The 14,049-nt window shown below is 40.3% G+C and overlaps 1 protein-coding gene across 1 annotated transcript in view; it reads left to right on the forward strand.

Moving 5' to 3' along the window:
• LOC104164127 (arf-GAP with GTPase, ANK repeat and PH domain-containing protein 1-like) overlaps positions 1 to 10,761 on the forward strand; it is a gene marked incomplete at both ends in the record, with an annotated part of 39,741 nt that extends 28,980 nt beyond the window's left edge. The window contains one exon of the mRNA XM_009703363.1: positions 10,704 to 10,761. Within this exon, the coding sequence (XP_009701665.1) occupies positions 10,704 to 10,761 (58 nt within the window). The remainder of the gene's footprint in view (positions 1 to 10,703) is intronic.
• Positions 10,762 to 14,049: the final 3,288 nt, after the last annotated feature.

Consider the following 14,049-nt stretch of genomic DNA (forward strand, 5'->3'; position numbering starts at 1 on the left):
ATGAGTGATATGGTGACATGACATGGATATATTTCCCTTACAGGTGTCCTAGAGCTGTAGAGCTTGAAATGCACCTTGTAACTAGTATTAGGGAGAAGACAAAAATAATGCAAACACAGAGCTGCAGGATTTAGTTTTCCTGAGCAGCTTAATCTAACTGTGAGGAATATACAGAGTGGTTTATATAGACTAAAAGTTGCCAGAAAAACTCAATTGCATTTTTGATAGAATTTCAAAATAAGTGCATGAAGCAAATGTAACAGATGTAAAATATTTGGATTTTAGTAAAGCATTTTGATACTGCCTCGCTACATCTTAATTGAGAGTTTATCCAAATGCATTTGGCTAAAAGCGGTGATGTGAATTGAAAACGGTCTGTAAGATCATAAACAGACCCCAAAGCCAGACCGTGGTGGGAGCTGGTTGGAAGGAGGACTGAGCTTTGTTCAGCTCTGGGGCTGGTGCCATTCAGCAATGCCGTTAATGATAGCTTTGGAAGAGCAAGCAAACACATGGCAATCATGTTGGTCATCCCTAGGATAAAGCTGGATCACCAGTGGAGATAGGCACTTTAGAACGGGGACAAGGACTGGAGTTGCCAACTCGATGAAATGAGATTTGACTGGTAAAGACACAAGTCACTTAACAGAAACCAAATCACCCTAGTCCATCCTAACTACTTGCACATGCCAGACTTGCCTTGTTCCTTCATGTTTGCTATTGATAGCAAATTCCTGACGAAGCGCTGGGTGCTGTCGTTTAGAAGTGCTACGTGTCTGCTTTAAAAAGTGTATTTTCATCCCTGTTTAAAATAACTGAAGACAAGGCAACGTGGTAGAATAAACTAGAATGAGAGAGGAACTCAGGCTAACCTGCATTAAAACCAAACTTTTGCTGGCTTAACCCAAGTTTGGAAGGTATTCTACCTTTATATGCCTACGATATCTCACCAAGACACTTCTCCGACCACCCCCAGCGACAGGAAGCTCTGCATGTGTTCAGAACAGGCACTTGCCATTGCAGCCGCGTTTACGGTAGCCTCCTGTGTGGGGAAATCGGGCAGCTTTCCTTCCAAAACCCATGTCAGCTTTCTCTCTTGTACTCTTGCCGAGTTAGACCTGGAGGTGTGACAAGTGCCCACGAGTTCGAGTTAGGTTTCTATTTGAGAAGTGAGTGCGAATGGTTGATACTGCTTTGAGGGTAATACGCCATTGCGTTGCAGTGTAAAGGAGATCTAACTCGGGTGGTGAGAATGACACGTGGGCCATTGGAGAGTCTCTAACTTGGGCGTTGGGAATAACATGTGGGCCATTGGAAAGTCATACGTTGCAAGGTGCGCACGAGCTCATTGAAGACGTGCACGCTGATGAGGCGAAGGGTTCAAGGCAGTGCTGGTGAGAGGATCCCACCTCTGTAGCTCTAAAGCCAGTTCAGTCTCTGGCTAAAAGTGTTTTCCACTGGACATCACGGTAATTGGGGCATGTTAATGGTAGCGATGCAAGTTCCCGTATCAGATCACTGCTTATAAGATTAGAGGGCTAATTACAGGACGGTTTAACTAAGCTACGACAGAGTAGTTGCAATTGTATATAGGAACCTACAGTCTGTTTGCCAGGAAAAAGTACGCTCCGAGACACATGTGCACAGGTATGGGGCGATAAGAAGGAGATTATTTCAGGCTTAATACTAAGGGAAAGCTTCTGGACTTTGGGGGCTATCGAACTGTATAATGTTCTCTATAAGGAAACGATATAAGCTTAGTGACTTGGATTTTCTTTTAAAAAGGGAGGGAAACTGTTGAGACAGTGAGATTCTGTAGGTAAGTCTGAGCACTGAGTACGTTTCTTTCCCCTTTATAACTAATATGATTCTTTGTCACAAAAGAAAAATACCAAGACGTACCATTTGCGAAAGGGTTTATAGTACAGTATATCACCCTATTATGAATGACAGTATTTAAATGGTTGGGTAGAGAACTGGAGAACTGCTACAAATCAAGTAGCTAGATTAACATCTAATGTTCTCTTCTCCTGTGAATATTTCAGGGGGGAAAAATTAAGAAATCTTCGAGTGCAGGAGGTATTGGAAAGAAAAATCAATTAAAATAGCAAAGAAAGTGGTTGAATTGTTCAGAAATTCTGCTGTCTGAAAGTGAGCAATACATCAGAATGGAGGAGGATAGGGACTGTTTAAGGCGGCAGGTATTGTCACTTTAGGAATCAGAACTTTACAAGCTGTTTCATGGCCAAGTTAAAAAAACAAACAAACAAACAAACAAAAAAAACAACAAAAAAACTTTTTGTGGGGAGAGATGCACTGTAAATCCTGGACTAAAAGCAGAGTAGTGAACTTTGAGCAAACTGGGGGTAAACAAATTGTTCTCAGGATGCAAACTGCGTAAGCATAGAAATACGTATGGTTGGTGTGCTTCATGTAAAATAAAGTCTGGTTCTTAAAATAGATGTGTATATTTGGGTTTTGGTGGGAGCGAGGTCTCCTGAAGTACATAGATTTTTCAGCTTTCCAGTGCCATGTCTGGCAAATGAGCTGCACAAACCCTTTCTGCTGCAGTAAGAGAGAGCATGTGCATCCATCCACTGCTGAAGGGTGCTCAACGTTTTGAAGATTGACGTGTCAGTTTTGTTGAAGCTAATGGCAAGGCAAAGAACTTCTTCAGAGTACTTTCCGAATTGGCCCTTTGTACAGCAAATGTTGCTGTCAATTTGTAATTCATGCGAACGCTGTATTTGTAGCTGAGAAATAATACATGGGTGATCACTGTTGCTAGTGCTTTAATCTTGCAGCATGGTGATTTCTCTAAGTAATTCTGATACAGATTAAGTTACACTTAATTCAAATTAAGTGACACTTGTTAATGTCAATGTGATGTAGTGAAGCAAGAGGTTTCTCACGTGTTTATGGAGCACGAAGATTGCAGGCTCCCTGCTTCTGCAGAAGGTGAGGAGGCAGACAAAAGCAAGGGGCTTTAAAGGTAAGAGGAGAGGGGAAGGAATGTCAATGCGATGGCTAACAGAATTAGAGGGGATGAAGTGAAATGGAAAATTATGCTGCTGTGAGAAGCCAGGTGAGAACCAAGGAGAAGGAAAATCTGTATTAAACAGGTGAGAGGAAGGAGGGAAAATACTGAACAAAGACTGTGTCGGAAATGGGCAGTGAGAATAAAATCCAGGTGATGTTTTCAATAACATCAAAAATCTGGAGTGTCTTTGCGAGAGTGGCACACCAATCCCTAGAGGCATCTGGTTCTTAAGGCGCCGATGTCTTTAAGCATGAAGCAAGGTGATCGATCGCTAGCTTGAAGCAATGCGTCGGTGCCTCTGGTGCTCTGCTACTTCGGCACCTTGTCAATGCCTCTGAGCTGTTTCAGTTGAACAGGCTTAAGAGCTTTCAGTCTATAGGAGTTGATGCATGCATGCTGTCAGAGCGCCGATTTTTCCACTGTTGAAATCTGAAGGCAAGATATCAATGTTAGTCCAGGATAGTTCTGATGGTGTTAAAATAACTGCTTAAAATACATACGATGGGAATTTGAAACTGTGGAGAGTAAACAAAGATGGACTTAAGAGGGTCAACATCTCTCTGCCTAGAGTGTAGAACACCTGCATGGGCCAGGTCTAATTTCCACTGCAAGACCAGCTCACAGAAATACTGACGTACCGGATTGAGCGAAGGATGTTGGTGAGTTCGGTTGTGCTGGACAGAAGCTTCAGAGAGCAGTAGGTCCTTCCTGTGTAATGCATGTGTGTGCTTGGTGAATCTGTCTGCGAGAGAAATCCCATTTCTGAATTCATGGCAAATACGGACCTATCTTAATTGAGGGATTGTAACTTCTAAAATCAGGTTTGTTTTAAGTTTGTTTTAAGTTTTATTCTTTTACAGGAGTGCTTTTTTGCATAGGTAATGTCTTCTCCAGACTTCCTAAATGGTGCTGCCGTCCTCGTCCCAAAGAGCTCTTGTATGTCATTGGCAGTGATGGCACCGAAGTTTTAGTCTTATAACGCGGCAGTGTTTGGGTGCCTGGATTGCTTTCCTTGGCTGTTGCTCTCACCTTTTCTCACTCCAACGCTGAGACATGCATAAGGATCATTTTTAAAATCTGAAATCCCGAATAAGATTATGCTGACCCAGGTAGTCGAAAACTCTTACTCCCAGATAAGGTGTACTTATTAACAAATTTTAAAACACAAATTTCAGTAAATGCTACATGAAGCTAAGTACAGCGCTCTCCTTAGCAAGCAAAGCTGTTTTGTAACATCCTGCAGCTACTTCGGTGGTTTTGAATATTTTGTTGCCACAGATGTTTGTATGTTTTGTATTACAGAAGAAGTAGCAGTGAGTGCATAATTGTATTCAAAATAGTACCTATTCTTGGGGTTTCTGACGAGTCATCAGTTGTAGGTAATTTTGCTGACCAATGAATTCTGCTTGGTAGTTTTTCTTTTGTTGTTTACTTTTAGTTGTTCTAGGTTTTACAAATAATGCATTTTATATTTGGAATTTTAAATTTAATTTTTTTTGAAAGATGAACCGTTGTCCCTTGGGTTTTCTGTTAAAAGTAGAACAAGTTGCAATCCTTGCATCCCCAAATGAGAGACTAAACAAGATGCTCCATGAACAGTGGAACCACAGAAGGCAAGGTTTTTTCTGTGCCGTGTTCCTCTCTAACATGTTGATCTCAGCTTCCATGAGCTCAACCATCTACACAGCATCTCCAGTCTTCCCACTACAATGTTCCCTCAACCCACTGTCACTCTGGTCTGAAATTCCTGTTAAAAAAAAAAAAAAAGGCACAAAGTACCCATTTTTTTTTTCACCTAGCCTTGTTTGAGGGGCAAGAAACAACATGTGCTATGGCTTGTACCAAGCTGTAAGCAGGCTCACGGTCCATCCTCCTAGCAGAACAGACCAAGCTCTAACTGCAGTCTGATTTCTAAGTTGGGGACTTTCACTCTTACAGGCAAATACAAAATTTCACAAAACTTGTCAGAACATCCTTTTGGTATCTCTGCCTCTGCATCAAACTTGATTGACATTGAACTTGAAGTTATAAAGGACTGGAAAGGAGATTGCAGAGGTTGTCTCTTAGAAATACAACTCTTAGAATGTCTTAGTCTCTGCTGAAAATGCAACTTGAAACGCCATTTTAAAATGCTTTTGCTTTGTGTACAACTGATAGTGATTACGGCATGCTTGCCAAACTGAGGAAGTAATCAGCCCTTTTAACAACATGGGCTTTCTCTCTCCCCGGACCCTTTCCTTGCTAATGCCACAGGTATTATTGCAACCTTTAACTCTGTCCCCTAGAGATGGAGAGGCCGGTGCTGACCCGTGCCGTCCTGTACTCCGGCTTTCCAGCTAACCCAGCCCTTCACGCTCTCACTTTGTGTTAGCAGGAAAAATAATCCTTGGGTTACACACAGAAAAATGAGAGCATTAATTTGAAATTAATTGTGTATTTACGTTTCTGTTCGGACCTGCTGCATGGTCTGCCTTGGTTTTATTGTTTGCTTTCACCAGCAGAGTTAGGATTTTGTAAGAGCGAGTCTTTTTGCTGTCCAGGCACTAAGGTATCTGCCCTTCTTTGTTTGAGTGGTGGTAGGTACCTTGCTATTCTTTCCCTCTGCAAACATGTGGGGCCTGTGGCAGTTTCTAGATAACAAGATTTCCATATAAGTGCCTTGAAAGGGTTTGTGCCCTGTACAGGTATCATAAAATAAAATTTAAAAATAATTTTTAAAAAAAAGGGGGGGGAGGGTACACCTGCCCACACAGAGCAGATCTCTTTTCTTAGGCTAAAGAAAAAAAAAATTATGTGCATGTCTAACAGCTCTACAGGTTTCATGCGTCTGTTGGGAAGAGTCCTGCTCTCCAACCTTCTGGAAGCTCGTGGTCCTAGTTTGGAGAGCATCCATCCTGCCCTCTGTAGCAGGGAAGGGTGGCCTGGGGTGCTGTGCAGAAAGAAGGCACCCTCTGTACCTTGTGTTAGAGGTTTGGAAGGACGGATGTAGGAAATGGAACTGGTTAATTACACTTGCTTTCTATTTTCTTTAATTGTCTATCCGTAGTGTATCTGTCCCTCATTAATGGGGATTGTGTCTAGTACTGTCTGTGAAGAGCTGTCACCATTAAACTAGTTTTAATAGTAACAAATTAATGCGCGTCTGCCCTTTTCTCGGGCTGTGTCAAGAATCACGTGTTAGCACAAACTACTTGGAGGGACCATGATTTAAATATTTTAGCAATGCAATATCTACTACTTACCTGACCGATTTCTAGTAACTTATTGGTGGTGTTGGCTTTCTAACATTGCTGCCCAATAAATGTGGCTTTTCCCTGGTTATTTAGTTTTGAGGCTCCTTGAATTGGTTCCCTTTCAGCTGAAAGGTATTCCGGTGGTGGTGGTGGTGTTCGCCAGAGCTCTAAGTAAAAATGACTTTGTTCTCTGCTATGTTAAATTGGCTGGTTAATTCTGGTGTTATTTACCCTGTAATTCATTAGTTTTACTCTACCATTGGCAGCTGACAGGCTGTAATTTCATGCCTTGCAATAAAAGATGTCTCATAATCTGCTTCATTTAGCAGCGAGAGAATTTAATGAAATTAACTGCAGTCCTAATTATGCCTGTGAATACTAAAGACTGCTATCAAGTTTCCTCAGAAAAGGACAAGGTCCACCTCATGAAGGATTTAGAATATAATTTCCTGGGAAAAGTTGCAAACGTCTCCTTCTATTGGCCAACAAGGGCCAATTACAAGTGCTGATACGACTTTAATGAACTAGTTTGTTCTGAGTATGTCTCACAAGGAATAATAATTTTTTTATTTTTGAGCAAGTTTTCAGAGGTTTCTCTCTTTTTAGAATAGCTGGTCTATGAGAATTTGTTATTTTGCTTCCGTTTCGAAGAATTTTTCCGCGTCTTTTGTGGTGCTTTATGCTGAACGTTAGCAACTGAGGAGGCAGCTCAGATGCTACGTGCTTCAGATATGGCGCAAGGATAGTAGTTTTTGGAGATCTTCATCCAGAGGACATTAGACAATTTGTTCTCATATGCCAAAATTAATTGGAAGTCCGTAGCTCAATTACCCAAACACCACAATTGAAAAGAGATAAGAAAACTGACAGAGAAACATGATGAAAGAGTGCTGACATGGCAAAAAAGGAGAAGAAGAATTGATCCTGAGGAACGTTCCTAGGGCTGTGGAAACTCTGAGGCCATTCTCTGCAGTTTTTTAAGGGGTTTCTTCTGATGCATGCTTTTTTTGGTACATATTCACGACTTTGTGTTGAAAAGGTCTTTCTCAATTTGCTGGCAGGGTTTTCTTGATTTCCATTCCAAAGTATTGGTTGATGTATTTGCCAAATGTGCGCTAACTGCTTTCTAAGCACTGCCGCACTTAGACAACATGATGTGAAATGTAACCGCCATTTTATGGCTTAAATGATGTTAAATGTAGTTAATTGGAAAAACTTTTAACTGCAGAGAATTTCCCTATGAATAGCCTTCATAATAACCATCTCACTATAAAACGCAAAATGCTTTGCTCACAAGGACAACTGTACTATAAAGGTGAAGTGTATTGATCAAATTACCTGAGATAATAAACTTCGGATGAATAACTCCTCTATTGATGAATGGGAGAAGTCTGTCTTTTTACCTAACGCTGTTAGTGTGATGGGAAGGCAATTGAGAGAACGGTATTACAGAGTGCGTGGTTGTTTCAAGCATAGTTTATATTTTTAAGTTAAATAGCTGTGTGAAATTGTTGATGGAAAATGGCATTGGATTTTTTTACTGTTTCTGCTCCTGTTTTTTTTTTTTTTAAGCTGTAATTTGTTCAAAGTACAATCATCTTCCTTCAGATAAAAAGTTATAGGACTATATAAAAGTGAGTATATATGGGGAAAGAGACTTAAAATGATTGGTATTTGCAATGACTTGTAAAACGGACTAAAGAGAGAGCGGTGAACTTCATACACTTGAAAAAGCGAGGTCAGAACACAACTGGATTTGGGTACTGGAGGTGATCGTATCAAAACAAAGAAGAGTTCAGGGCCCCAAAAGAGAGGAAGAAATGTGGTGGAAGGGAGCTTGGAAGCAAATGAGATGTTCTGGGTTTTGTTGCTTAGTTTGTGCTCATTCCTTCACTTTCTGCTGAGTAGGGATTTCATGAATTTGTTAACTGTTACAGGAAAGAAAAGCAAGATGATGGGTGTATCTGCCTTTCGTAACAACTTGACTTTTGGATTTGACCAGAGATGTCAGCTACCTAGGCAACTTCAGATACATAACTTGCAACAAACCTAATGCAGACCTTTTTTTATCTTGCAGAATACTAACAGAAAACTGCGTATTTTTATTCAATATGTGGTAATCACCTGTGGTTGCATTTATGGGGGAAGAATGCAGTGAGAGCTGAAGAGAATGGGATGGCTTTGCAAAACTCAGTAATAGAACATTTTGCAATATCCTCAGAATTGTTGGTCAAAGGGAGTAGAGACAATACAGAGTATTCAGACATGCGTGTTCTTGAAATGTGGTGATGCCATCAAGGAAGAAAGACTGGAAGTTAAACAGAATCACAAGGAGCTGGTCAACTATAGTATTAATATGACGAGCTTTGAAACTATTGCCCCAAAAGAAAGATGTGCATATTTCAGGGGAAGGTACTCGACCATAAAAGCATGACATAAGCTTTTCAACTTAATGCAGAAGGGGAGCAAGGAAGTAATATGAAATACTAAAATAATAATTGGATTTAAAATTGGTTGTGGTGAGGGAAAGTATGGAATTGATATTCATAATAGACATAGAAGCTCAGGATGGAAAGAAGGCTATAGTATCATTTGACGTTTTATCTAAAAGATAGCCAAAGTTGTCTTGGCTACTAAACGTGATTATGGTGTTTAAGAATTTTTCTTCTCAAATTTTTAAAGGCTTTATCAAAGCAGGCAGCCTTTAGTTATAGTTGAATTTGTCCATGTGATATGCTTTAAGATCATTAGACACACAATTTGAATCCAAGTTTTTAAATTAGAGAGTGAAAAAATGCTTGTCTTAAGTTTGTATAACAATAGATTTTACCTTCTTAGGAAAGTCTCCAAAGATTGCGCTGAGCACGCTGGTAGATACTGAAGGTCTCAGTCAGGTATCAGCAAGACAAGTGAGGAAGGGAACCAGATGCAGGAAAAAGTTTCAGAAAAACATTGCCACACTTAAGCATCGTAGGAGAGAAGTGAACCATTGGACTATAGCATTCAAGTCCAAAACCATAAGTATTAGTAAAATAAATCCTTTTTATTAAGATGATAATGAAGACCAAATAATAATAACCAAGACCAAAATATTAATTTTAAATACAGTCATATAATCATGTCTTTGCAGTGAATAGCTTGCATAATGTGTATTGGCTGGCCTGAATATTTTACCGTGTTGTTCTTATTTAATTTGGTGTACACGAAGTGTGAAAAAATGACCTAAAAGGCCATACATCTTGAATGAAACAAAATGTCATGTCATATAAATATACTTTACAGTAATTTGTAATAGGATGTAGTTCAAGAAACAAGACACAAAGCTGGCTTCCTTCATTCTACATACCAGATGAAATTATTCTTTGAAAAACTTCTGAGATGATGTGAAATATCATGTGAATGTGATCACCTTATCATTTCATGTATATAGATAGGTATAGACATATACACACACGTATACATATCTATGAAACCCCCGTATTAAAAAAATATATATGTAAGAAACATTATCCTGTAGGAATGGAAAAGCTGGAGCAGAGGGCAACCAGAGTGAAGCAGGGATTTGAGAATATCCGTGTATTCAAAAGGTGAGAGCGAGACAGGTCTGCAGTCTTTGGAAAGAGATTAAGAGGAGCCGCCTTTTAATGGCCAGGATTGATTCTGCGAGGCTGTTTGAGCTGGTGTCAAGCACGACGCGAGGGAGCAAGAACTTAAGCTGGAGGAGAGGCCAAGCACCACAGGAATGCAGGTGGAATCTGAATAGCTATAAAACAGACATTTTTAATATGTTACATGCAAAATTCAGTTTGGATTATTAGCAAGCGTTAGCTTGGCTAAGGGTTTTTAGAGTTCTTTCCTTAATGCAATTCATTTTTGCTGGCTACCTTCGAACTTTGGAAGAATAATGTTTAGTTGATGCCAGCGAGCTACAGCGCCAAACTTTTAGCACCCAAAATTAAAAGCTCAATTTAAAATGTGAACTAGATCAGAAGCCCACAGAGGCAGAAACTTGGCTGTGAAAAGGGGCTTTGATGTCCGTAATGTCTATTGTTTAATGTCTGGTTTTTGCTTTTAAATGCCAATGCACAGCATGGAGGCCTGGCCCTCCCATTGTGCAACAGAGGGTGCTTTGGGTGGTAGGGGGAAAAAAAAGGAGAAATCTTCCATCCTGTGAGCACGAAGTTGACAGGTACGAAGGCTTTTGGAGATCTTTTTTAAGAAATTGTGCGGTAAAGTGTGTAAATCTGAAGTAAGCGTGCTGGGCGTGCGTATGTGCAAGAGAAAGTTAGCAGTCAGTCAGGTTTTATCTCTTAATGAATAGAGACTGCTGAAGTAAGGGTTAGGTAATTGAGTTTATAATTAATTAGCCATAACCCTCATCAGATAAAGCAGTTGTCGAGATTTTTTTTTTATCTCCTTTCTCTCCCCAGGGCCTGCCCTTCTTTGTCCTTGCACTGACAGCCAGCACTTATCTTAGGCCTTCTCCAGGTCCGTGCCCATCAACCCCTCCTCCCTTGGGCTGATTTTTGGTGGTCAGCCGAGACCCTCATTGTCCTGTAAGGCTCACAATCAGCCTAGCTGTCGGGTGCCGGGATGATGAATTAGCAGTAGGAGTTAACATGTAGGTGAACTCCAGATTGGACTCCCGATAGCTCGCAGAATGGCTTCTGTGTGTTAGTCACTCTCCCCGGCGCTGATACACCACTGACACTTTGCAACAAAGAGGTTAAAAAGGTAGATTTAGTAAAAGAAATGGTGTATTTCTCCAGAAAGTTAGGATGCTTACAAAGAACCCTTAATTTCTTCTGCTGTGTGATTTGCTTCAACAATACCGAGAAAATAAATTAGATTTTTACACTGTTTCTTTTGGTGACCTTATCTCCCTTATATTGTGGGTTGAACTAGTTTGCTTGCAGTAGGGGTAGAAACTTTAGACACGTATCTTAAAAGCATCAAGATTGTGAAAGGCATCTAGTCTCTCTGCCTGTTGAGCTAGATTAAGGGAATTCGGATGTCGAATTTATCCTCTATCAAAGCACCATCCTTTTACGGATGCATTGGAGGAGAAGAGCTTTCTTGCTGTGTTTACGGTAGGCTCGTGGCATTGAGCTGTTTTTATAGACAGGTTTACCTGCTGGAGGAGAAAAATCTTCAGAAAGAAGTCTGTAGGTTTTCTCTTCATCTGGAGCTTTTGAATTAGAGATGAAGACTCCTGTGTCTCACAATATTGACTTCGGGCTTCGGATGAGCACCGTTTTTCCTTAATCTGAGTGGCAGCACTAGAAAATGTAACTAAGTCTCTTGATGCAAGAAAGGCTTGATTCTTTTTGAAAATACATAAAGCATTATTCTTCAGTGGTCTCCTTAATTTCTGAGTAGAGTGGTAAAGCTTTCCTTTTTCTTTGTCATTTCAGCAGCAATGTGCGGTTTTCGTTTGACTTCAATTCTTTTTGGACTCAAGCAGCAGAAGCTTCCCTGGGCACATGTATGCCTTTCTAGGATCTTACTGAAAGTTAAATCAGTAATATATTAGTTAACCTCCATTTAAGATGACAGTGTAAGTGCATAAAAGATATTACTGATGGCAGAACAAACCTGTTCCATTTTGGAATAATAGCTTAGCAATTGTCCTAGTGGGTCTTACAACCCTGCAGCTGCTGTGCTGTGCTGCTTGCGGTTTGCGAAGCTCTTCAGTTATGCAAGACGTGTACTTTATCCAAGCACGGGAAAGCAAATTTTTGTGTACCTCACTGCTACCTGATTGATCTAATGGAGGAGTAAAGGAAGCAATTCTGTTGACTTACGTTTTGGCATGAGTTGAGATGGGGAATTCCAGTTAGAGATGCGGAAACATATTTGGGGTTTTTTCTACCGAGTGAGCGTTCAGATATTGGAGGAGATATCTAAAGGGGCTGTGAAATTTCCATCCTTGAAGATGGCTCCAAGGGTGCTTGGAGGTGACTCCTCAAGAGTAACTGGATAAGGCCCTAAACCTGACCCACCTTGGCCTGTCTATGAGCAGAGGGCTGCACTGGATGACCTTCAGAGGTCTTTCCAACGTGTGTTATTCTGATTCTATAAATCTAGGTGGTGTTCAGATGATCTAGTGAGCAAGGTCGTTTTTTATACGTTGCTGACATTGGCACTTCTGGAACACTTGTGACATACGTGTTTGTATTTCAGTGAATTGCCCTTCCCTTAGGTCAATTAAAATAGGAAGAAAAGATTGCTGGAAGGGGTCACTTCTGAGAAGAGTGAAAATCAGTGACGGCCTGGTATAAGGTCCTCTGTTCTCAGTGGCAGAGTCCTGCTGCATGGCAGGTTCTGCTCATCTCCAATGGGAATACTGGTGCTGTTCTGAAGGGCTTCATGGAGACAACTTGCTCGTACTTTTCACTGATGCACAGGTGAGAGAAAAATACAAATGCCCAAGGAAGCCTGAACACAAAGTAGTCTCCGTACATGAGTCTTAACCCCTTCCACCCCAAAACCTATGTGTTCAATTCTTGGACTGTATGTAGTATATGGAGACAGAGTTGCCAGTGGGATGTTGGAGTACCTTGACCAGCCTCTCCAGCCTCATTTCACTAATTCTGTGATGAAAAAATGAAAACCTTTCTGCTGGTGATTGGCAATCTTTCTGCCCTCTTTTGAAGTGGCTAGGGGAGCCTCTCGTAGCATGCTGGATTTTCCTACACGCAGCTGCTAGTTGTGGGTCAGAACGACTGGTTTTGCATCTTGTGACTGGAAGTGAATCAAAGGGAGCATAAGGCCTTCTTGTCCCCCAAAGAGGCACTTAGTTGTGTTTTATATGTGAGAAAGACCGAGCATGAATACAGCAGAAGACAAGGAGATAATGATCGTCTCCATAATGTAAGAACTGTGCCAAAATTTTTTCCAAGTTGAGAATTTGTACTTCAGATGAATATCAACCTTATATTATGTTACCTCATGCAGAAGGATAACTAAGCGTGCATTCTAGGAAACAGTGGAGGGAAAAAGCTTTTGCTTTAAATTTGAGTCTGAAACATAAGATATTGGGAAATACTATTCCTGAACAATTTTTTTAAAGCAAAGCTGACAGTGTCTTCTGGAAAATGGGTATGGGTTAATAGGATGGATTCAGTCTGGATTGAACTAGTGTTTATATGGTTGGTTTTATGATAGAAGAATATTATTCTTCTTTAGCTTTCACTTGTTTTTTTTTTTATCAACAGTGTATTATAAATATCTATGTATTACATAGATTAAAAAAAGAATAAATCATATATATAGAACTAATAATGAATTACGTATTGATGTAGTTAATGTAGCTGTGGTTTCAAGTTTTTTTCTTTTGAACAGGACACATCTTCTCTAATACCTATTTTACTATAGGTAGTAGAGAAAACTGTGTGTATACTAGTTGAACTCAGTTTCAGGCTTTTTAGTTGCTGTTGGTAAAGGAAAATTACATGCTTTGTTCCTAAAGGAATGTTTAAATGAGTTTTTAACTGTCATCTTTAAATGTTCAGGTCTTCAAAAACAACTGGAGTACGTTAGAGGACATGTTAAAGAATGGCCGTGTTTTATATCAATACTGAGATTTACTTATACTAAATAGAGAAGTAGGGAGGAAAGAGATAAATAAAATTGTGTAGCCTTTCAAAACTTAGTAACATCTACAGGGAAGATCACAGGAGGGATGTTTAAAGCAGTGGACTGTAGCTGAGAGGTGCCTCACTCTTACAGACTGAGGCACCAACCATAGTGTGGTGGGTTGACCCTGGCTGGAGG

This window comes from Cariama cristata, unplaced genomic scaffold (assembly GCF_000690535.1).
Source record: "Cariama cristata isolate BGI_N322 unplaced genomic scaffold, ASM69053v1 scaffold8057, whole genome shotgun sequence".
Taxonomy (NCBI): domain Eukaryota; kingdom Metazoa; phylum Chordata; class Aves; order Cariamiformes; family Cariamidae; genus Cariama; species Cariama cristata.